We start from the raw sequence: 26,208 nt of genomic DNA on the forward strand, positions 1-26,208 counted from the left end.
AGTGCACATGGCCGCATTGGTTATGAAAATGTCCTTCTTCCTGTCATATCTTTGAAAATTGTTAAGGACTAATATATGTATACACGACCATATCCTCAAATTTCGTTATTCTAACTTACTAAATATACAAAAAAAAAAAATTAAAAGGGTGTTGTGTTCTATAATGAGAGACGAGATTAATTAATTAATTAATTACCTTTTTTACCCATTTGACTACACGAGTATATTTCTATATATTTGACATTTTTCTTTAGTGAAAGTAGGCCTTGAGAGTATAATATGGGGATAAAAGTTTGTAAATTTATTTATTCTAATACCAGTTCGTTAAAAACTAATAAAGCGGGATATTTACAACTACACGAAATACTTAACTAAGCGAATATCGGTTTATTTATCACTTGGTAAAGTAAAAAAGTATTTTGAAATTTTTTTAATTAGTTTAAAGTAAAGTGAAACTCGCTCTTAACCTTGCAAATCACGAGACGGAGCTTGGAATTCAAAATCGAATGTATTTCTAATGTAAAACACTATTGATTAGCTTTCGAAAAAGTTTCGCAATAACCGAGTTTAAATAATTCAGAATCTTCAGTTTTAACATTTTAGACTTAAAGCAAGTAGTATGTGTGTAGTATAATATGCAGTTGTTGTCGCTCCGTGTAAGAAAACAGGCGAATATATCAAAACATCTGACGTTTATTCAAATAGTTTAAATTTGCGAAATCAAAGTTATATAAATCGTTTTAACATCTGTAAAATAGATTAAGTTTAATACCATTTTAAATTACATTATTTCCTCTTGTCTTACTTATTCGTTCTCTTACAACAGCTTTACTATGACAATGAGCAAGTTTTCAGTTTATCGAAAAATCTAGAACGCTTCGTTCAATATTAAAATCAGAGTTGCATTTACAGAAATAAAAAGTGCGTACAAATATTGACACGTTTTTGAACATACAAAAGTAACTGTCGTTTCATTAGTCTTAATCTGCAGCAGTAGTACTTATGTACATAGATATGAACCTGAACTTTCTATAGGTACGAAATTATATTTGTATATGGGCCATTCCACGTCAAAACGCGAAAATGTAAAAATCTAACGTGCGCACATGGCGTATGAGTTACTGAGTCCAGATGAGAATGTTACTCATACGCCATGTAGGTATGAACGTTCGATTTTAACTTTGGCGTCATAAATGGTAGATCGAATATGCAACCAGCCATTTTGAGCATTTGAAATCTGATTACAGATTCGTAATTACCGACATAAAGATCCCTCGATTGTAAAGTTGTAAGTGAATCTAACCGATTTTAACTTTTTTGCCGCCATATCGGATCCGCCATTTGTTAATTTTTCCTATCTAAAAGCATAAACAGACGGCAGCGTTGATTCGGATCAACTCGCGAATTAACTGCAGCTGATCCGGATTAAGTCCGTGTTAGTCCGGATCAACGCTGCCGTCTGTTTGAGCTTTAACTTCAGATTCGGATTTAGTGACCTCAAAAACATATCTTCATATATCATCTTAAGTTAAGGTTGTCGTCGCTTATCTGAATCTTCATAAACGATTCATAGGAAATTGTTCTCGAAACTGGTTGGTAAATGGTGATCCAGTACCAAAAATTTGATTTTTTTATAAGCGCCAAATAACTTTCGTTTCTAAATAAAAAAACTTACTTTTCCCCTTTTAAAAATAACTATAGGTCTCCACCATTTCTGGGCAGAATCGCATGCGTTTTGACGTGGTATGACCCATATATGTATGTACATGACCGCACGAGTTTACTCAAATGTGTATAAGCATTATTGACTGGATTAATGTTATAATTAACCTTGTTGCATTATTAGCATCGGCCATACTACATGCGTATGTATACATACATTTGTATGTACAGTCAGTCAATAAAGTTTAGGTACAGCGAATTTTTTACAATACGGGCAACTATTTTTTAAATATTTTATTTTTCGATAATTTTTTATAAAAATATGGTCAATTCTACAACAAAAAACCCAAAAATCAGTAAGTCCTAGCTTCCTCATACTTGCACTTTATTATACTAAAATTAAATGGGCTAAAAACTGCATACTAAAATTTTTTTCTAGAGAGGGTAAATAAAAAGTGCAATATTTGAATGAAATTTTGCAGAATTTTCCTTAATTTTTCACAAGGTTTGGAACTTTTCTTTTTGGGGGTTTTGTTGTAGAATTAACCATATTTTTATAAAAAATTTGCGAAAAATAAAATATTTAAAAAATAGTTGCCCGTATTGTAAAAAATTCGCTGTACCTAAACTTTATTGACTGACTGTATGTATGCAGTTCTACGAATTCAATAAATAAGATTATCAATACGGAGTATAGTCATCTGGTGTGTAGATATCCGGCCCCAAGAAACCAATGTGTCAGGAAAATTAGTAATACCCATGATCTACGTATTCACGTAGACATCAACCATAAACGAAGAAAAGAGAAGTTTCGTCGGTAACTGTAGAAGATGGTTGAACTAATTTGTTTGACTAAAATTTACACAAACTTAATTCTATGAAGCGTGTGCCTACATATTCAGCAATGGATTGTAAATATAGGCACTCTGGTCAGCTGATAAGTTAAGTGACATTTTGACTACTTTTGGTATTTTTCTTGAGCATTCATACAGGAACTGCCATAGTTTGACACATCTATACATTTGTATCGGATTTGCTTTGCCTTTTCCTGCAAGTCCTTACTGGAGTATAAATTCGACCGACCAGTTTTCTCAAATTCCGTTTGCCCAGCCAAAATCGGTCCCACGGCAAAAACGACTGGCCTGTTATTGAAAAATATAACAGATTTTTTTAATCTCTTGGTAGTCTGTACGCTAAGAGAAACACGCTTACTTGGTAATTTCTCTTATATATGTATATAAATATATACTGTTATGTATAGTAGAGAATATCAGTAACAGATTTTTTTAATCTCTTGGTAGTCTGTACGCTAAGAGAAACACGCTTACTTGGTAATTTCTCTTATATATGTATATAAATATATACTTGTATAGTGGTACTAGCTATAGTAGCACTATTTATTTGTTCAGTCAAAACCGTAAAGTCACGGCCATATAGATTTTGCTCCTCATTCTCGCTGGTGATATCAGCTTTGGTATGTTAACAGTTAAGTTTCTAGTACGGTTTTTAATCTCAGTCGATGAAGAGACGAACTTTAAACAAAATTACTATCCTACTTCAAATGCAAATTATACCTATACGGTTTCGAATTCATCGATGAATTTAACTAGCTTAGAGCATCGATAAATTTGTGGAAAATTTTTATTCAGAAAACAATAGAAAATGAGTTCTTCTTTAATGTGTGTTACAATTACATATTAAAAGCCGGTATTAGATTAAATGAGCAATGCGACAAAAGCTTTAATGAGTGAGTTTAATGAGACATAGAGTTAAAAGTTTAATCGCTAATAAAAGATTTTAAATGTTGGTAAATTAACATAAACTAATAAGCGGCCAATTGCAACTAGCAGAATGAGTACTACTACATCGATAGAGGCAGCGTGCATAGTGATTGCGGCAGATGAAGTGGATACCGTCAATGGAAAAGTAAGCCCAAATTATATGCAATTTACATACATACTTATGTATGTATGCATATTTACAGTGATTCAATTAGCCGTTAAAGCACCAATATATGCTTTAAAGTGATTGTTTGTTAGTTTATGCATTTATGCTTGTATGTGGAAATGATAGGAACTACATACATACATACGTTCATATTATGGCTGAAGGCGAATTTTGTGGTGTCCCACTTAAAATGATTGTTTGTACAATCTTGCTTACATATATATGTACATGCATATGCAAGCGTCCACATACATACATACATATCTACTTACTGTATACATATTTATGCCTGCATATTGTTATATGCTGACCAAAGTTTGCATTTCTGTATGCCTGAAGTTAATTGTTGTATGCCACATATCCGAAGTTGTTCAGTTCATGAGCATGTTACACATGCATATGCACACTTATATATCCATATGTACATACATACATATGTACACTATCTACCTTGCCATTTAGCTATTATAAAAGATGTACCAAACAAGTTTCCGCAATACTACATTCAAACATATATATATTATATTTTACGCATTCTTCGCTAAATCTGCTTATCTTAAAATATAGTTTTTTCTATAATTTCTGCTTGTATTCTTTTGCAAAGTAACGATAAAAGTAAAAAAAAAAAAAACAAAATCGTGTTTGAACTGCCCTTTATTTAGGTATGATTTTCTTGCAATTACTGGTAGTGCCCGCGATTTTTCACACCTCCTAGTTTGAGTTATGCTCTTTTACTTGCTATCGCCTTGTGTGTATATTTTTCTTAAATAACCAGTTCAGTGAAAAAACATTGAGTTCAGAGTACAAAAACAAACTAACACAAGCGGCATTATCATGTCAATATCCACACGAAATACCTCGCACTGAATTTTTATTCCCCGTTAAAAAAAAAAACAAATGGGTAAATGTCATTTGTAATAAAACTGGCTAATATACTATAATTAAGATCATGTTCATTAATTTTGTTTGTGTTTTGTTGTTGTTATTGGGTGCTCATATTTACAATAGACCCTTTGAGTTTTAGCTTCACTCAATACTTACAAGTCTACGGCGGCATCCAACAAAAAAGCCGTAAAAATATTTCATACATATAGATCTGTATAGATCTGTATGTACATATGTATATTTAAATTCATATATTGCACAATGGTCACAAAACCAAATTTTTCGGCAGAAACTCGATTTCTTTTTTTATTATTTTGGTAAGATGGCATATAATTTCGAATAAAATATATCCAACGCACACAGAAATCACAATTATGAAGCTTAAAATGCAACCCTGCATGTGTACGGAGCCGTTCGAAGTAACTGCAGTGATAAACTGCAACTTTTAGTGATGAAACGACATTGAAACCGACGAATTATGGGCCACAGCTTCCAGTTTGTTATCTTCATTATCTAAACACTTTGTCGATGGCGAAATGATTTTTTTTTGACGCAGCAGCGACATCGTGAATTTGTATGCGTGTAATATAAAAGAAGAGGAAGAACCTTAGCTGTCGCTAGAAAAATATAAATAGGTCTAATCTGGTCACAACCACAGTCGTCGCGTAGCCCTGTCGTCGCCAAAATAATTGCCTATAAAAAGTGTGGAAAAATAATTTGACAGCTATGGTCCGTAGCTCGTCGTTTTCATTGTGTACGGGCTATTTGTTTTTTTTTTGCCTAATAACTTTGAATTCATAACAAGTCAGTTTTTTCTTAAAAATTTGTATATATAAAAATGAATTACTGTTCGTGTGTTATCGCATAACTCAAGAACGGCCCAACGGATTTGCTTTGTTTCTTTCTAGGTGCATATCTGAAATATCAAAAAACAAAAATTAATTTTAAATAAGCCGCTATAATGTTATTTCACTGAGAATGTATAATATTTAATACAAAAAAAATTTAATAGGGTTGCCACCATTCGAAAAAAAATCCTTACATATAAAAATGAATTGCTGTCGTGCAGATAAATGTATCACTGGATATCGTAAACGTGAATGGTTGTTGAAAATGTTGGACCAAATATTTCAGTAAAAAAATTAATTTTAGGCAACACGAAGTTCGGCGGGTCCGCTAGTACCTATAATATAAAAACTATGCAATATAAAACAAAAGGTATGTAGAATACACCTACATATGTACGCGTTATCGCGGAGTATATGCCTTATGTGGGTTGTTTCCGTTACTACATACTACATAGCCAAGTATCCAGCTAACCCAAGCCAAAAAGAATTTTTGATAAAAAAGCATATTTGCAATCATGACATGAGTAGTCCACTTGCAAAGAGCGCTATGTAAAATTTTGTTCGATTTTTAGTTTTTGGAGGAGTTTTGGTATTTAAAGTAGTTTCATGTCCACTTACAACACAGTGCAAAATCTTTTTATATTCGAAAAAAATAGCATCAAATATTAACTCTTCTTCCAAAAGTCGCTATCACACTTATTTATAAAGTTTCAAAACTATACATCTTCTGATGAATTTAGAAAACTGCTTTAGGTCGTATAGACTGTTAATGTTATCTTATGTCATGTTATGTTATGTTACAACTTTATAAGGCTCTTGTTTATCCAAATTTTCAGGTAATAATAATAAAAAAAAAATTTGTTTTAAATGTGACTTGTTGTCGTAGTCGTTTTTTCAAATGTATGGCTTTCTATTATAGAATCACATAACGCTGTTTGCACGTGGACTACTCACAAGAGCTTAAAGTACGAACAATGCGAAAAAATAAATTTGTAATAACAAATTTTGATTTTGTCGCGAGTAATTTGAATTAATTTTCCCACTTGTGCGCATATGTAAAAAGCCAATCTGATTGACGAGCAGTTTTTGAATATATCTGTGGTCAAGCATTGCTTTAAATTTTTATAAATCTTTCGAAATGTATAAAATAGTTTAGTTTGAAATTCTACATAATTTTGTGAGTATAAAATTTTTCGAGTGCTTACTTTAAAAAGATATATTTAAAAAGGACCTAGGAAGTGAGCTAAATATACTTCGGACAAGTAAACATAAAATATGCGTGTCATATCTCAAATAGTTCCAGCTGGGAGTTCAGCTTCTATTCTTCCTTTTGTAGACCCACCTCCTGTAAAATTTATTGAATTTTCATTGTAGAGCTGAAGGGAAAGACTCTAGTGTGTACATAAAATAAATAATAATATAATTGTGCATAAAATAAATAATATGCAATATAAAATGGAATTTAAAGAAGATGTAGATATTAATGACACGCAAATCTATTAATCACATTCAAAGGTCAGCCAAAAATGGACGCTTCTCTGGACGAAATTCGTTTTCGATGGCAAGAGTACTGCTGGTCTTACCTTAGCTGTGTTTTTTGTATAAAATTTAGGCAAAATGAGAGCTGCAGTGTAAATTCATATCGTGAAAATAATTTAGTATGCAGGTGTTGTAAATGTTTTCGTTTTGTCATTTTTAAAATGAAGAAATGGGAACTTCTTTAGAAATTAAATAAATGTGCTTGTTCGTTTTCTCCAACAGTCATAAAATTTAGTACTTGAAGCCAAAACGGTTGTGTAGACGGTGGGTGCCATAACAAGAAATTCCTTATTATCTTTCAAGTTGGAAAATTCTGGCTTAAACGAGCAGGGCACGCCGAATTTGTCAAAAAAATATATTGTTTTTTTTGTTTTTAAATTTGCGTATTTTTCTAGAATTATTAGTCGATAATGCAAACCGATTTTTACGATCTTCCAGATTTATGCTTTTCTCGTTAAACCAGCATATGCTCTGAGTTTCATCAAAATCGGATAAGCACGAGAGCTGTGGGCGTGGAAGCGCGTTTAATTTTACCATTTTCCACATTTCTTCATTCCTAAGTGCCGAACAGCGCATATACGAAATTTCAGCGAATTTATAGTACGGTTACTACTTTTGGCCGCCGCTTATATGGGGACGTCCCATTGTGTGGCACCCGCCTCTCTGAGTTGATAGATTCGTTTCCCACTTTTAGACAAACTATAAATATTTCGTTCAAAGCGCCTTTCTCGTATGTACTTGGCTAATAGAATGTTAAGGCCCATTTTATGCTTTAATGGCATTATCATATCTGAATATTAAAAAAAAAAAAAAAAAATCTCTTAGTTTATGGTGGGTGGGACGGTATTTTGTGACGAGTGGTACGAGTCTCTATTGGGGATGCAAAGTTCGTGAGTAAAATGAGCTTTACTTGTTTCATATGAATATTTTTTATACTTTTAATAAAATGGCTTTATTTAAACGATAGGAAGCTTTCGTATTTTCAAAGCTAATTAAAAAAAAAAATTAAAAAAAAAAATTGGCTGTGGCGGGCGGGACCTCCAATAAGCGTTTCTTTGAAAGCTGACAATTACTCACCCCTTGTTCTTGCTCCGCACCAAAAATTTCAAAACGGTCTCTGAACTACTGCAAAAGGGATACAGAACTGGACGATTGAAACTCAGCTAGTTGCGCTGTCATCAATGTTACTTCATCCCAGTCATGTGAAAGCTGACAAAAGAGACACAAATGTACTATTTATATTATTTTCTTAGACCCTAAAAAAAATAGCAAACTGTTTTCGTTTATTTAATATGTATTTCTCTGGTTAAAGGGGCAACTGCTAAAATTGGTAACACTAATTCCGTTGATGGCATTGAAAAGGACGGAAAAAATAGAATAGAATGGTACTGAGAATATTGAACAATTTTTGGGGATAGTTGGACAATTTGAAAATTGATATTCATGATTTTGTAAAGTTTTAGTTGGATATTATATTTACTATTAGTTTAGATTAAAAAAATTGACGTATTTGAGTTCCTGGCTAAAAACTACCCCTAGAAACCCGCTGAATTTTTCGAAATAGCTCAAAATAGCTTCCAATTATACACATTTTGAGTTCTAAGACGATGATAGATCTATATCAAAAAGCTTTGACGTTTAAATGCGATTCGCTGATCTGATATTCAAGATATAGCCCCCCTAGTCTTTGAAAAAATGTCTATGGACATGTAGAGCAACTCATTTCTCTACTAATATCATGAAAAGGTGAAAACAATTGTTTTGAACCGGTCTACTGTACATATGTACGTAAATATATCACTGATCACCAGAAATATCTAGTAATGCAGTGATTTTTGTTTTAATTTCCAATGCTTTTCATTATAAATATTTTTCGTAACTGTGCTTCAAATTTGATAGAACTGTAAAACGGTCTTCAAACGTCAAACTTTTTAATCAGAGTTTTTTATAAATAAAGAGCATGTGTAAAAAGAGTTATGAAAAGTAAGCGCGATAAATTATACTAAAATTTAATGGGATATAGAACTGCATACTTGTAACTCCGATTTAAAATATTGAAGTTTTTATAACAGTTAGAAACGTGAATTTCTTTGTTTATGTTATAATACATATGAGCCATCCTTAAATAAAAATTAACGAAAACTATTTCGAATGAAAACCATTGTGAATATTAAAAATTCTATATATTCTCATTAGATGCCGGAGAGTCTATGTATTACATTTCAATATATATATAATATAATAAAACGTGACAAATAAGCATTCAATATATCAACGTTTTTCTCATTTTTTCACACAATTTAGTTAAGATTTTCAATTATAAGTATAACAGAAATAGCCATTACACGTAACAAATATAAATTATTTTTAAGAATAACGGTTTTAGAAAACGAAAATGGTGTTCCTAATTTTAAAGCACAGTTTTCCTTAAGAAGTAAATTAGTGCAAAACAAAAAGCTATTTAAATATAAAATGAAGTATTTTTTATTTAGAAAATTGTATGAAAAAATACTTAAAAAACTTAAATATTTTATTACATATATAGTTACTAGGGCGGGACAAATTTTTTTTATTATGCGAGTATAGCATAGGAGGATTCTACGTGTAATTCAAAGCTAATTTAAACTCAGTTTGGAGTTTGGCGAATTGCGAGAATTGGTTTCGAAGGAAATGTCAAAATTTTCACTATTGGACCCTCTGGTGGAAGTGTTAAGAAAAAGATATGTAAGTGCAGAAATGGACTTCTCATATCAAAAAACCCCTTATAGCATATTTTTATACAAAATTCCATCATTACTGTACGACACTACACAAAATGCTAAGAAACCTATTCTCGCGATTTGGCAAGCTCCAAACTTCGGCAAATTTTCTTAGAATTACACACAGAGCCCTTTTATGCTATACGTGCATGGTCAAAAAGATCTGCCATACAAATTGACCCGCCCGAATGCGTACATAATTATGTATATGTAAATCTACCACAATGTTTTGGAATCTGTCACAATTTTTAAGGCTTATCTACAATTAACAAATTTTTAGAGTCCGCACACTGGTGATAAACAGACATTGAACAACCGATCCTTAATATATTTCAAGTACATACATACATACATCTTAAAAGGGATGTAAAGGAAACATGATTGCCTATTTATATATAAGTTATAGCCTTTTTTTACTCAATATAGAGTTCAGTCTTTCTGAAATGTACCTCATTAGGATTTCGANATGAACAACCGATCCTTAATCTATTTCATGTACATACATACATACATCTTAAAAGGGATGTAAAGGAAACATGATTGCCTATTTATATATAAGTTATAGCCTTTTTTCACTCAATATAGAGTTCAGTCTTTCTGAAATGTACCTCATTAGGATTTCGAATGACCGCAAAACTGATGCAGAATTGAATTTAGTTTTCGGAAAAATTACCAAAACGCTTAATAAAAACAAAATTTGATAAATAAGTATAAAAAATGAGCAAGAAATTAAGTTACTCATACGCCACGAGTAACACGCCTCTCTGCTCATATTTCATACAAGAAATCTTTGCGCATTTTCATTTTATCACTCATTATTTCGTATTTATCCATCGATTTTCTTCATCAGTAAGTTGATGTTTGTTTGTAACAGAACAGGTTTTAGTACAAATGCAAAAGTTTGGCACAGAACCTGTTATTATTTTAATTTTTCTTCTGTTAAAGTTTGATTTTTTTCATTTTTTTCATAAAAAAATAAAAAAAAAGCTGGAATGATTAATTAATTAGTCAGAAACTATGATTCCTATCGGAAAGTGATGTATATATAGTTTATGGATAATTTCATTAGATTTCATTTGCCGTAATTTATATTAAGATTTTTTTATTTGTTCGTAAGATATACGTGAATAAAAGGAACTAATTTTTGCTTTAAGCTGAAGAACGGTAATTTGCAAGTATCTCAAAAACGTATCCATAGAAAAAAAATGAACCCGTTTTTCGGAATCACCCAGAAATTCTATATGGGAATCGGATAGTTGCGTCTGGGGAACAAAAACCAAACTAAACTTCGTGATCCAGTGTAATTAGCCTTAAATAAAATAAAATAGTATTTTTAGCGATGATAATTATTTATTATATAACCAAGTTTGCAAAAGCAAAAGTTTTGATAAGGTTGCGTTTCTCGGTGGCTGTAGCACCAGCTTTTTAAAAAAGGCGCTCATCAGGCACTAGGGTTTCCAAAATTTTCTAAGATATTTATAGTACATTTAAAAAAAATTTGAAAAAATATATTAGACTTCAAATATATGGAGTATTTTATCTAAAAGAAAAAGTAAAAACGCTTTTTTCGAAGATACAGCAAACTAAAATTCTAAGAATTGATTCTGATCAAAAATTACGAGCGAACAATATACCAAAAATGACGTTTGACCCTCCCAATTCTCAAACGAAGGTGCAGTATATTGTAAAAGGAAACATACACATTTTTGTAAATGGAAAACTAATTTCGTTCAGAAAAAATTATAATACACTGATTTTTCCTTTCAAAATTGGGAGGGTCAATGGTCATTTTGGTATACGTCTATGTAGTTTGGTCATCATTTCTTATTAGAATCGAACGTTGAATCCGAATATGCCGTGCACTTTTTCAAAAGTAAATTACTCCGCCCTAGTATACATATTTCTTATTTCTTTCTTTTGCATTTCTTTTATTGATAGATACAGACACAATACGCTCGATAAGACCTTGTAACCTATGCTTAGAAGGCTGATCCCGCGGTTGTTGGCACGCATGGCGGGGTCGCCTTTCTTGTGGATTGAGCAGAGCGCACTTGAATTCCAGTCGTCGGGCATGTACCTTAATAGCTCCTTGCCATCTCAGTTGAATAGCTCAGCTGGCAGGCCGTCAGCTCAAGCAGCTTTGTTACTTTTCATCAGCATAATCGTTATTCGTACCTCGTCAAAGTCAGGCGCTGGGATATCGACTCCATCGTCATCAACTGTTGACTCGGGTTTGTCTTCTTCACTTCTTTCAGTGCTTCTGCTATTCAAGGGGGTCGAAAAGTGTTCCCTACATAATTTGAGAACGTTGTGGACGTCGGTCACTAAGTCGTCATGGTTGTTTCTACAGGAGTCTTGAAATCTTCCGTAAGTCGCTCAACTCTCAGCTAAAAATTTCGGTTGTTTTTTCCGTCGGCCAGCATTTCAAGCATTTTTCTCTGCAGCTTCTTTACACTCCTCATCGTACCTGTAATGAGCGGGAAATGTAGCTCCACTGCTCGCGTATGTCGGTTTGTTGAAGAGTTCTCTCTCACAGTCGATCAACGAATCCATTGGTCGTATGTTTGGATTGCCCCGCCCCCTGTCCCTACCTGGCTACGCCCATGGCAGCTAGCGAAAAGGAATGCTCGATGGATGGATTTCAGACAACAACAGAATTCATACTTCTTAAAATTATTTTTACGATTATTTTACAAAAAATCGAATAATAATCGATTAACGAAAAACCAAACTACGATATAATTAAATCGTAAATTCGACAAAAATAATCGATTAATTTAGTCAAATGATTAATCGCTGCCATCTCTAGCTATGACTATTGACTTTGCCAAGTTTCAACTTCGTGGGTACATTAGTTTAATTTCTGCCAAAAAACATTGAATTGGGACCAGTGTGCATTGTATGTATATTAATACATATATGTATACACATATGAGTGTATGTATGTATGTATTTGCATTCGGCATTTGTATAATTCGAAATGCTAAATTGCTCGCTTTAGCGCAGTCAATGGCTTCTTAGCAAAAGGGCAAATCGTAGGCTACGCATTGATAATGCAGCGCGGTGTAAGCAACCAAAAGCACTCAAAGCCTGTTTGTCTTAACGCTCCAATACAAAAATATGCAGCTCTGTTCTAGTTAATTATTGAAATGACATGTTTTCTTTATCGCCGCTAATTACGCGACTTAATAGTAGGGTAGCTCACGAAGCGATGATGGGGACTTAATGGATTTTGAGAGTAGAAAGAAAAACTATCGCATCGGTGAGGGACCCTCCCGGCTTTCAATAATGTAAAAACAGAATACATGGAGATACTCAAGCGCAACAGATATTGATAGCGATGACAGAAGACGGCACAAATTAACACTGTAGATGTGCATAATGGGTGGTGTGGTGCGGAAGGGTCAAACAAGGATGGGGAAAAATTTGCTCGAGCGCGTCAGGAATTCATAAGATAGTCATATTAGTCCAGATATGAAAAATTATGATTTGGTGGCTCTTTATATAGCGTAACTCGTAAAATCAAAGTTCCATTCTTTGTGAAAAATTTTAAAAAATTCTTCAAAATTTTGACATAAATTTTACATTTTACTAAAAATTAAAAGCAAAGTTACTTTTCCATTACTTACCACTTTTCGCCATAGGCACGGTATTGATAACCATATGTGTCGAATTTCAGGACGTTAGTATAAGCGGTTCCAGAGATAAGCTATATGAGAAGTTCAGTTTTTGTGGAAGGTGCCACGCCGCCTTTTCCGATGCACTTGCAATATACGCATCAGTGCTAAGCTTCAGTTTCCCAGCGTAATTGGTTTTAGAGATAAATTGGTTTTTTACGTTTTAGTCTGTATAAGAATTTTAGGAATATCCCGAGCTACATACCGAGTAAATTTTTGGTGGGAATATTTATTTTCAAGGTGCTGGCATATGTTCCAAATATGAACCAAATCGGTGCAGTCAGGGACGGCGGAAGACGTGGGTATGGTGGGTAGTACTACTCACTTGCAAATTTTCTAGATGAAAAATAAGTCCAATTGAAAATCCTGAAGAGTATTTTCGGATGATATATTTGACCAAGTTATTTGCTCCCTGATAAGTAAATTTGATATTGAATGGCCAAAGTTTTATAAAACTTTAGAAAATATCTTTCTTGGTGAGACATTAGATTTAAGGAAAATCGTCTCGTTTTATAATGGTGATTTTGACTAATGCAGACTCAATAGCGATAAAGATATGGCTCTGTGCATATTGAGGCGCAAAGAGCAAAATCCAGGATCGGTGAAAGATGTTGTGCAATTTTTGCGCGAAAACGAATTGTGTGTGGGTCTTGTTTCTTAATATACAGGGTGCGAAATTACGACACCGTTGTGAATACCCCAAATAAGTTTTTCTAACGAAACCGGTAAACCTTCTCAATTACATCGACAACTTATTTTCTTTACGTGTGTACTCTTGCTACCAGCAGAACTACCCACCCGGACACAGGGCGTTTCGCCGCCCCTGGGTGCAGCCGTTTAGTAGCGTAGTGAAATACATTAGGTTTGTATAGTAACTTCTCCAGTAAAAGATTGCAGCGAGAGCGTAACAGTAAAATAGAACGTAAAATTGAGAAGAGAAGAAAACTAGCAGAAAAAGTTATTGAACACAAAACTAGTAAAAACTTGCAAGTGAACAGTTGTTGCAGTGTTTTGACATTCTGCTGTAAACATTCTACTATTTATAAATCTGTTTTAAACTCTTTGTTTTACACACAAGCACTTAATCAGTCCAGTACATCATTAAAAATTTGATTTCCACTTAATTTACCTTTGTTTACGCTTAACCAATCCAACAAATGGCAGCTTTTGACATTCACTCTTCTTCGTCTTCTGCTAGCTAATTTCTGCTAGTAAAAGTTGCGTTCCCTCACTCGAAAGAAATTGCAAGAATTTACAGGAATTTACCAGAAAGCCTTTTGGCAGTTTTACAGGTTTTAACCCAGAAAAGTTGGTGAACACAACTAAAAATTTCAATAGCAAGAATTTACAGCTCTCCCGTGTTATTACGCTCTCGATTGGGGGCTCTCTTACAAATTTTTTGGGTTCTTATACACTTTTTCAGTAAAAATTTGAAGGCTCCACTACAAATTAGTACTGACTATTTGTTACTATACAACCTTAGAGAAATGTATAAAATTGTAAAGCGTGACCTCTCAGATTTCTTAATTTCTTGGCAACAACATCAAAAATTTTGAAATTTTAGGGAAAACCCTTCCACACAGAAGTTCCAAAAAAGTGCGATTTAATGTCAATAAAATTAAGTTTGTGGTTATATCAAGGCGAAATTTTGAGAACAATCCGTTGCTAACTCTAAATATAAATAACGATGCACTGGAAAAAGTTAATACGTTCAAATACCTAAGAATAATGATCCACGATCAACTAAAACAAAAAAAAAAACAAATGGATTCTACATTTTCAATTAGAGCTCTAGCAATATGAATATTGGTGAAAACTGCATTTAATTTAATAATGCGCTTACTAACATACAGACAGACAGACCAAAATTTTAAAAATTTTAGATTTGGCTTCTGTTGGTCTAATAAACCGCTTATTAATTTTTCTTTAATATCCATATGGTACAGACATTGGCCTGTTACAATTTTATTATAAGTATAGATATAGAGTTCATTTATTTTATCAATTTTATACAATCAAATTTTTCAAGCAGGTAGCAACCCTCCCTAAAAATATTTTCGGCAGTAAAATTTCCTAAAGCTGTTCAGTTTGATACCCACATTGCAATACATATTCAATTTATTTTATAAATTAAATTTAATTAAAATTCTCAAACAGGTGGCAACTCTAAAAAAAATNTTTATTATTTATTATTATTAGTATTTATTTTATCAATTTTATACAATCAAATTTTTCAAGCAGGTAGCAACCCTCCCTAAAAATATTTTCGGCAGTAAAATTTCCTAAAGCTGTTCAGTTTGATACCCACATTGCAATACATATTCAATTTATTTTATAAATTAAATTTAATTAAAATTCTCAAACAGGTGGCAACTCTAAAAAAAATGTTTTTTTATTAAAGTTATTATATATCTAAAATGGCGACGCTGGCAAAGTAATAAAACCCACAAAAATTAAAAAAAANTAGATATAGAGTTCATTTATTTTATCAATTTTATACAATCAAATTTTTCAAGCAGGTAGCAACCCTCCCTAAAAATATTTTCGGCAGTAAAATTTCCTAAAGCTGTTCAGTTTGATACCCACATTGCAATACATATTCAATTTATTTTATAAATTAAATTTAATTAAAATTCTCAAACAGGTGGCAACTCTAAAAAAAATGTTTTTTTATTAAAGTTATTATATATCTAAAATGGCGACGCTGGCAAAGTAATAAAACCCACAAAAATTAAAAAAAATAAACAAAAAAGAACTATAAAAGAGCACAAAATATAAATAAACTTTAAAAGTGCAACATTACCTTTGGGCTCGTTTTATAGTTTTTTTATTTTTTGCAACTTTTTTTTTTTGGGTCATTACTTTTCCAGCGTCGCCATTTTAGATTAAAAAATTTGGAATACACATGATAAAAAATTGTATGAACTAAAACGTCTTCTTTCCTTTTATCTATTTCTGTCACCAACAGTCGATTGAGGGGTACCAAGGTCCTTGTCTTGGCGAAGAACCAAGCAGTCCTAAAAGAACTGAAAAGAGCACAGATGGAGCTCATACTACCATTGATGTTGATAGGGACCAGCCCAGCCAAATTGGTGATGACCATGCATCGGCGAGATGCAGTAATGGCATCAAGAAAGACGGCTGTATGAATTCTACAGCACAGCAACAAACAGCTGTCAGAACGCAGGCCAAGTCCCAACACGAAATTATTTTAGTGCTCACAATAAGCATCGCAGCAACATTCGTTGCGCTTCTTTGGTATTTCTTTGGCTGGATGTGTGGCGTGCCCGCAGTGTTCGCCGCCATATTTGCGGTTATGTTGGTGATGTTAGGATGGCGTTGGTTCTATATTGCTACCGTAACAACCAAGCGTGATACTAAGTGAGTTATTAAAAAATACTTGTTTTCTGTTTTTAAATTTACATACATTTTACACAAGTAAGTAATTCTTCGTTTTCGCTTCGTTGTTTTTTTAAGGGCGTTGTGGTCTTATATAAGACTGCTTCTACTCATAAAGCAGTATGAACGCAAGAACCTATCGATAGGTGATATATTTCAAAGGAATGTGGAGACTCATCCTGATAAAGTGGCCATAATCAGCGAAACACAGTCATGGACATTTCTGCAACTGAGTGAATTTTCCAATCGTATCGCTGAAATCTTCCACAGTCACGGCTATAAAAAGGGTGACGTTGTTGGCCTCATGTTGGAGAATCGCGCTGAATATGTTGGCATTTGGTTGGGTCTCTCAAAGTGTGGTATTATAACCGCCCTTATTAACACCAACCTAAAGGGGCCGTCGTTGCTTCACAGCATCACGGTGGCTAAATGTGCTGCGCTCATATATGGCGAGGATTTCTATGATATGATTGCAAATATTGCGAGTGATATTCCAGCGAAATTATTTCAATTCAATAATGAAATTAATAAACCAGTGCGTAACTCAGCCGAAGACCTAGCAACTCTACTACACTCATCCGCAAATGACAAAGCGCAACCCTTCAACTCCACTCAACATCCAAATCACCACGATAAGCTGATGTATATTTACACCTCTGGCACCACGGGTTTGCCAAAGGCAGCAGTAATTTCTCATTCAAGGTTTGTATGATATGAAAAATTTAAGTCATTTGATAACATACCTACATATGTAGGTATGTGGTATGTAGGTGTTCACATACCAGCCAATTCAATATCACTTTCATTTGTATGTGATGTGAAGATTTTCACANATATGTAGGTACGTTGTATGTAGGTGTTCACATATCAGCCAATTCAATATCACTTTCATTTGTATGTGATGTGAAGATTTTCACAATTAAGTGTGATTTGGAATCAAATTTAAATTTACTCTGGTGGAAAATACATACCAATATATGCACATAAATGTGTTCATTAAGCTTAAATTAGTGGTGACATAACCATTACCATAAAANAATTAAGTGTGATTTGGAATCAAATTTAAATTTACTCTGGTGGAAAATACATACCAATATATGCACATAAATGTGTTCATTAAGCTTAAATTAGTGGTGACATAACCATTACCATAAAAAACAGATATTCCAACCAACCTTATGGCCAACACTGTATTCGATTAGTGGTGTAACACCATAACGCCATAGCCATAGAGACCAATTGAATTTTGGTTTTACGCCATAACCATATCAGCTGATATCTGAAGTGCGTGTTGCCAGACGTTCTAAAAAAAAAAAATATTGTTCACAGCCAAAGTATTGGCATAAGTGTAGAATGTGAACCATTTAGCTATGCAAAAACGAGGAGTGTGGCTCGATAGAACTTCTCACGCTGACTTCAACTGTACCAAAATTATTTAGCGCAAAAATATCTCGGAGATATAAATAAAAGGTAAAAAATAATTTGTTTTTGATTTTTGAAATATTAATATCTTATGAACTATGTAACCGATTCAAAAACTAACGATGTCAAAATAAAGACAATTAATTTATCTTTCTGCTGATGTCCATAATTTATATGATTTATTTTAGTTTTAAACCAAAAATACTAAAAAATAAGTGTATATTATTAAGAAGGCAAAAGTTATTACCTTTAATTTGATGTACATATTTTATTGTAATCTGCTCTTGGGGTTTCAGAATTTAGTGTTAATTTAGTGATAGCGAAAGAAGTTCTGCGCAAGTATCCTACGACGATATTGCACATTTTCCGCATCTTGTTCCGCGTCTGGCAACACCGACATTGTTGACTACGAAAAATCAGCTGTTTGTGGTTATGGTACCTATAATCGATGATAGTTAATGTGGTTACCGTTACCGTTATGGCTATGGCTTATGGTTACCGTTATGGCTGTTCAGAAGAAAAAAGTTTGTAATTACCCACACTTGAGTGGTAGCTAAATTCGGAAATATTTTGCAATTATGAAAATCTCTGCCGTTCCTCGCAATAAGATATACATATCTACAATAAATAAAATCCGTTTCTTTTTTTAGAAATTGAGACTCATAGAGGGATCTTGGTAAAATGCATAAGTCAAAAGTTAAGTCGGTTAGAAACTGAAAAATTTAGTAATTCAATAATGATCATACAAATAGTACTCAAATATTCCTTTTCATTCGAAATAAGCTTTGAAACCAGGGTTAATTACAAACCTTTCTCGCGACCTAGCCTAGCCTAGCTAGCAAGCATATGTATACATAAACGCTTTTCTTATTTCCAGATACATATTTATTGCCGCTGGTATTCACTATGCACTATATTTTAAGAATAAAGATATATATTATACTCCTCTGCCACTATACCACACAGCTGGCGGTGTTATGAATATGGGACAAGCGTTGCTGTTTGGCTCAACCGTCGCCATCCGAAAGAAGTTCTCAGCATCTGGTTACTTTGCTGACTGCGTTCGATTTAATTGCACAGTAAGAAAAATTTTGCGTTTTTAATAACTATAATAAATTTAAAGTAGGTTTTTTGTCTCTCATTTTTATGTCATAAATATGGTAGTGTCGCTGTAATTTAGATTCGCTGCTCCTATTACACTTTCCGATGTCAGATAGAAAAATTTCCACGACACAAATTCGCATTGTCTAAAAGCTCGTTTGGCCTCTAAAAGCTCGTAGCGGTTCTTTCGAATTTGTTCTTGTAGGGAGCAACGTAAGTTTTGCGAAATTCTTACCAGACTTCCATCTCCGCCTTTGCAGGCACTAGCTCTGAAAATCAAATAACTTTATTAACACAGGGACCGAAAGTAACAGTTATTTTTTTTCGATGTTATAAAAGTCCCGGGGAAAATATTGTCGTAGAAAAACTACCAGTGATCCTTTGATCTCAGGACCTCCTAGACAAGAATCCCGGATTCTTTTTATTTTTCGATTAATGCCTTGAATTTCTAACGGTCATAGGCCGCTTGTTGGTCGATGTTATGGTATGAGATAAAAGGAATGTGAGACGTTTTTGAAGCTTCAAGTAACTAAGGATACTCCTTGTTGGGAATTAATTTTTTAAATATTGAGCTCCCGTCGTTGTATACTTTAGTCTCCCATTGAGGTATTAAGAGGACAGCGAATCTTTCAATTCGGGGTCCCTTAAGGAGCAAGATGTATTTTCAGTTTATTTTTAATTATGTATATTTATGTAACCTTTTTAATTTCCACTTAATTTATTTTTCAACACATATCTAGATTGCGCAATACATTGGGGAAATGGCACGTTACATACTGGCTACACCTCCATGTGAGCACGATCGCAAGCATAAAATTCGTATGGTCTTTGGCAACGGCTTGCGGCCGCAAATTTGGCCTCGTTTTGTCGAACGATTTAATATTCCCAAGGTCGGCGAGTTCTACGGTGCCACAGAGGGTAATGCCAATATTATGAACAATGACAATACTGTCGGTGCCATTGGTTTTATTTCCCGTATTATACCACAAATTTATCCCATCTCTATAATAAAAGCTGACCCGGATACTGGTGAGCCCATACGTGGCGAAGATGGACTGTGTCAACGTTGTGAAGCCGGCGAATGTGGAGTATTTATTGGCAAAATCATCAAAGGCAATCCTTCTCGGGAATTTCTCGGATATGCCGATGAGAGGGCTTCAACAAAGAAAATTGCGCATGACGTTATTCAAAAAGGGGGATATGGCATTCCTCTCGGGCGATTTGTTGACGTCCGATGAACGAGGTTACCTTTTCTTTATGGATCGCACGGGCGACACATTTCGTTGGAAGGGAGAGAACGTATCCACTAGTGAGGTGGAGGCACAAGTGAGTAATGTTGCCAGCTATAAAGATACAATTGTTTATGGTGTTGCGATACCAAACACGGAAGGACGTGCCGGAATGGCAGCCATATACGATCCAGAGCGGGAAGTAGACCTTGCACGTTTCACACAGGATATAGCAAAAGTACTGCCGACATATGCTAGACCACAGTTTATAAGATTTTTAACTAAAGTAGATCTAACTGGCACGTGTAAATTGCGCAAAGTTGATCTGCAAAAGGAAGGATACAATCCAAATATTATTCAGGATGCACTCTATTATCAAACGGCATCCGGAAGGTACGAGATACTTACTAGTGAAAATTTTGAAAAGATAAATAGAGGTGAAATTCGATTTTAACGATTTTAAGGGCGGGTTGTTATTTGTTCTAGTTTTTATAGCTTGTTAAAAAATTCATTATGTGGCACTAACCGCCAAAAAGCCAAAAAGACGTAAGCGCCATGGTTTACAAAATTTAATTTGATGAAGAAATGTTCTGAGAGCATCTGATGCATTTCTGCATAAAAAAAATTTCAAAAAAATGTCGCTTACATCCTTTTGGTGGTTAGGGCTCGGTATGTTCCATAAGCAAATATGTAGATATTTTATACTATATTTTAATAAAGCACTTCGTAGACTTAAATTCAATGATTTTTTTATTAATAAATTTAAAAAATCTATCTAGTTAGTGAAAGGTTGTGATGAGTTTTATATTAAAATTATTATAAATTTATAATTTTTTACAGAAAAGACCGTTTTAGCTTCACATCACTGCAGGTCACAACATTAACTAAGGTGTTATAAAATCAAGAAATTAGTGCAGAAGAGAGATATCATTTTTCAGTGCAAATGTTATGATTCTTCGTGCGACTCCCGATATTTGTAATCGACTCGTGCTTTGTTGATATTTCGGTAAGGCAGACAAGTACAGGCGCTGTTCAAATAAGACTCGATGCTTCTTACAAAAGCACATTCAATAATAATACAATACCTAAAACCTAGAGTGCGCATATTATCAGATCTGATAGCTGTTGGCCATAAGAACAACGTCTCATACTCAGATTTACTAGATCAAATCGTGCTCGCGCGAGGGAACCAGTTTTGATGATCCAAAAGCTGAGTATAGCGGAGTATCTTTCACTATAACTGCTATGCGACGCATAAACATCACCTGACAAATCATTCTCTACAGTTTCCCATGATCCGAAGCACATGCCACAGAGCGGAGTATTTCTATTCGTTCATCTATAGTTGCATATTATGTACTACTTTGCCGAAGAAAAAAATCTGTCAAATAACATTTTGTACAAAAGCCGATTGTTGTTGCATATTTTAGTTGAGGAGGTATTGTCCACACTTATTTGCGCAGCGATTCCATAACGCTCAGAGTTTCGCAATTCTATTTTTATACTCTGTGCGACGGGACCCACAGTATTTAGAAAGAATTTAAAGCAAAGCTTCAAACGACAGATTAAAAATTTTTTGCTTTAATTTGACTGCACCAGAGAATTTATACATGACTGCAATTTTCTGCTTAAACGTTTATTTAATCTTATCTCATGAACAAAGATTAAGCCCTAGGTTAAAATAGTGCTCCCAAGCCATTATTGCCGATTTGATGTGCAGCATGATTCATACCATTACTGATTTTATATAATTACCTCATTATTACATTAAACTAAATAAGCAAAAGCTAAGTATGCGTATCACAATTAACTAACACAACGGATTCAGCTAGCTTCCGTTTCTAATTCATTTTCAATCTAATTAAATAATACCTCGAAGCAACGCGAGCAGTCGGTCCGTGCGACACAAAGTCTGGTTCATCATAATAATGCATAGTTGGGTTTGACTTTGGAAAAAAAAACAAACAAAAAAAATAACTAATCATACTTAACTGCGATGTACTTTGTAGGCTATGTGGGTCAGAAATTCATTCATTATGATTATGCCGAATACATTCAACATTAATATTGTGCTATTATTATTTCAAGGCACAAAAGCTATAAAATCAAATGCTTTTAGTATACATAGATATGTACATATTTATGTATGAAGCCAAAGAGGGGAGATCATTATATATTAAAGTAAATGGCTGCAAAAGCCTGAAGAAAAATAAAATACCACAAATTCAATTTGAAGCAGCTCTCATTGAAACGAGTGTACCTTGAAAAAACATTACAATACTGCACAATACGTATGCAAGCAATGAATGAGATAGAGAGGGTAAGATTATTGAGAGCAAGCTAGCTTTTTTATCTTTTAAATGTTCACCTAACCTTTACTTTATTTTTTTCGTGGCATGTCATTTCTAAATTTGTTTCATTGTGTCACTAGCTTTTCAAAGATTAAAAAAAAAAATATTTCCTCCTGTCATACTCCGTCATTGCTCAAAGTTGCGCCAACTAACGCCCACCAACTTGTTCCCTCTTGACTTTAGTCCTTTTTATTATCATTTCACCACTTCATCATTGTCGTTCGCATGCAACAAAGCGTTCCTCCCACAACCCTCCCTCCCATGTATGTATGCATCTGTTAGTTAGTTAGGAGAGAATAGCGTGCAAAGGGACGGCAGCTGTAATGTCAACCGTTTAGTCAACGTTGCCGCCATTAGAGAAAAAATATTATTCACAGACTGCTAGCACAATTATTGTTGTTCCCAGCATGGCAGGAAGCTGGCTGGCTGGCTGGCTAACAAAAGTGAGCAGCAGCGTGCTGAGACGAAAAAGCCGGTAGCACGCTTACCACCAATTGACGCCTGGCAACCCTGCAGATGGTATATATGTATTTACATACATAAATACCCAAGAAACACAACGAATTCTCCTCGAATTCGAGAACTATCGAGACGATACTTCGCGGCGATAGATCGGCGAATTCGAATTCGTAGGAGATTCACCTATCGTTAGCGAAACGAGTATTACGAGTTTTGCGAATCGTTGGCGTTTCAAGAAATTTTTTTCTTCGAATCGCTGGCGATTCATTCACAGCCATTTATGTCATCAGCCACGTCAAGCACGCCCTTATACTCAGAAAATAAATATATTTCTCTCCACACACCATTTGGTAAGAGTTACCAAATCTTGTTTTGAAAAAAATTTATTTAGGTGACTCATAAATTATTTTCTTAATTGTGCCGCGAAGACGATGCAAGAAACATGCCCCCAAAAAAATATATTCGAGAAATTAATTTTCTCGAGTTCGTCTCGAATTCGATACAATGTCGACCTCGTTTTGATGTTTATTGGGTACATATTTATGTAGGCAGCTATTCAGCTGCCGCAATTGGAAGTCATCGGAAGTTATGTGTCGCTTTCAAATGTAATTGGAACTTCCGCACTAGCGTTTCATAGTTGTACTTTTTTAATTTTCTTCTCATTTATGTATGCATGTATGTAAGTACATATTTATGTACGTATCTGCGTAGCAAATGAATTTTTTACTTTCCATTGACTTTATGGAAAAGTTGCATACAGCTCTTGTGTTCTCATGCTCCTTATGCTCAAATTCTTCCTTTGTTCATTTCGTTATTCCGACCGCTTTGTTTGCCATTTCGCTGTTTTATGGTACTGCTTCCCATTTCAGAGAGTGCAACTTGCATTTTTATTTTTTATTTAATCCTTTGTTGTTGTTTTATTGCTCTTTTGTTCGACGCTTATTTGTTTCACTTTTCTTCTTTCATTTACCGCAATTCTTGCTCATTTTTTTCAAGTGGCCTTCTCCTTTATCTGCTCATTTATAGATTGTCATAACCACAAAACTTAGCCTATAGCTAAATGGTAAATTTAACTCGCTGATATCTGCATCTCTTCGTTAGCTAATGCACTGTGAATAGTTATGTATGAGGGTGTATGAACATACCTACATATATACATCCAAAAGAATAAACATACACCTACTATGCAGAGAATCCAAACTTGTTGCGAGCTTTTTCCCATTTATGGAAGTGAGTTTTTCTACGGAATCAAAGCTGGTAAGTCGAGTTAATAACTGATTAAAAAATTAGCGGTTGCTTCATCCGAACGCATGTCTCACACTGAGAGAGAAGTAGATTCGGAATCGAACTTCATTGGAATGGCTGGTCGCACTAGGTTACGAAATCAGACTCAGCATGCACGCGGGTTGTTATTCTCTTACTAAATGAGGGTTGCACCTAAAAAGTTTTCAAATATGCCTAAACGAAAGTCTCGGCCCATTCGTGGCATTATTACCAAAGATTTTGGAACGCATCGGCGGCCAAGATTTTTCTCAGCTACCTAAGAAGCTTTCTATGAGTCTTGAGTAGGCCAAAGGGGTACTACGCTCCTCGGAACTCGGTTGGATTTCGTCTAAGGTGGCGCGAGCTCGCCTCCTTCGGGTCCGCTCCCAAGATTCGTAAGTCTACAAAGGGTGAAAGTGCCCTTGGCCTCAGCTATCTTCATTGTGCACCTGAAAGTTGTCAAAGGAAGCTCTGGAAAACCATCGTGTCAAAGAGCAGTCGGCGTCAAACCCCCGAGCGTACTTCTTCCTTCTATAGAGGGGGAACAAAAGTGAAGATTTCTCCATTTGTGCCACAACATCAAGCAGTAGAACACGAATTGGAGGAGAAGCTCGGCCAAAAACTTAGAAAATGTTGAAGCCAAAAACATTTATTTATTGGAAACAAATACTATATACTGTTCATTACTAAAAAACATCTATATATCGAGCCCTAACCGCCAAAATAACGCAAGCGACATTTTTTTCAAAATTTTCTTTTTGCTGCAGAAATGCATCTAGATGCTCTAGGAATATTTCTGCATCAAAAAGAAAATTTCCAAAAAAATGTCGCTTACGTTATTTTAGCGGTTAGGGCTCGATATAATATAAAGGAAAGTCGAGATTCTTTGTACGCGGTAATCTCGAAAACAACTAAACGGATTTTGACGAGGTTTTCCAAAATATACCCTGTATAGGAAAGCGACTTTTTTATTTAGAATTTTACTTGGGTTGCCACCTGTCTTAAGAACCATAAGATCCGCACCGTTGGATTACAAAAAATGAGGTGTCAAATGAAATCGATTGACCTATAGAATAGCACGAATGTCTTATTTTTTGAATAGGGTTACCACCTACCACTAGATTCAATCCTAATAAGCGCAGGCATCAGTTCTGCAACACCATTGTCAAATGAAAAAACTTGACCTCTAGATGTGTAATAATGTATTATTTTTCTGAGTAGGGTTGCTGCCTGTTTTAAGAATATAAGATCTTCACCGTTCGTTGGATAATAAAATTAGATACCAGATGAAAGTGCATGACTTTCGCATTACAAAAAATTTAATTTTTGAGTAGCAAAGCCAAGATTTTTTGGCTACGCTAATCTCGAAAGCTACTGAACGGATTTGGATGAGATTTTGTTTTATATATTCTGTATCGATAGGGGTATTATCTTTAGTGCTTAACATTTCTATAGGGTTGCCACCTGTCTAAAAACTTACTTGCGTTAAATTACAAAAAGTGAGATGTTCAATAATGTTTTATTTTTTTAGTAGGGTTGCCACTTTTTTTATACCCGAGCGCACTTGTGCACAAGGGTATTATAACTTTGTTCACATAACGGTTGTTTGTAACAGGCAAAACGAATCGAGATAGATATAGACAAATGTATACATAAATGATCAGAAT

The 26,208-nt window shown here is 34.3% G+C and overlaps 1 protein-coding gene across 1 annotated transcript; it reads left to right on the forward strand.

Moving 5' to 3' along the window:
* Window positions 1–3,296: 3,296 nt before the first annotated feature.
* Window positions 3,297–21,095, forward strand: LOC108371712 (long-chain fatty acid transport protein 4-like). Its single transcript, XM_017627315.1, is given in 6 exon segments — window positions 3,297–3,588; window positions 16,286–16,698; window positions 16,795–17,418; window positions 19,016–19,217; window positions 19,980–20,423; window positions 20,425–21,095. Coding segments are annotated over 6 exon segments (2,256 nt in total). The 5' UTR covers window positions 3,297–3,513; the 3' UTR covers window positions 20,923–21,095.
* The last annotated feature ends 5,113 nt before the right edge of the window (window positions 21,096–26,208 follow it).

Source organism: Rhagoletis zephyria, unplaced genomic scaffold (genome assembly GCF_001687245.7).
Source record: "Rhagoletis zephyria isolate East Lansing unplaced genomic scaffold, Rhagoletis_zephyria_1.1 Rzeph_scaffold_05166, whole genome shotgun sequence".
Classification (NCBI taxonomy): domain Eukaryota; kingdom Metazoa; phylum Arthropoda; class Insecta; order Diptera; family Tephritidae; genus Rhagoletis; species Rhagoletis zephyria.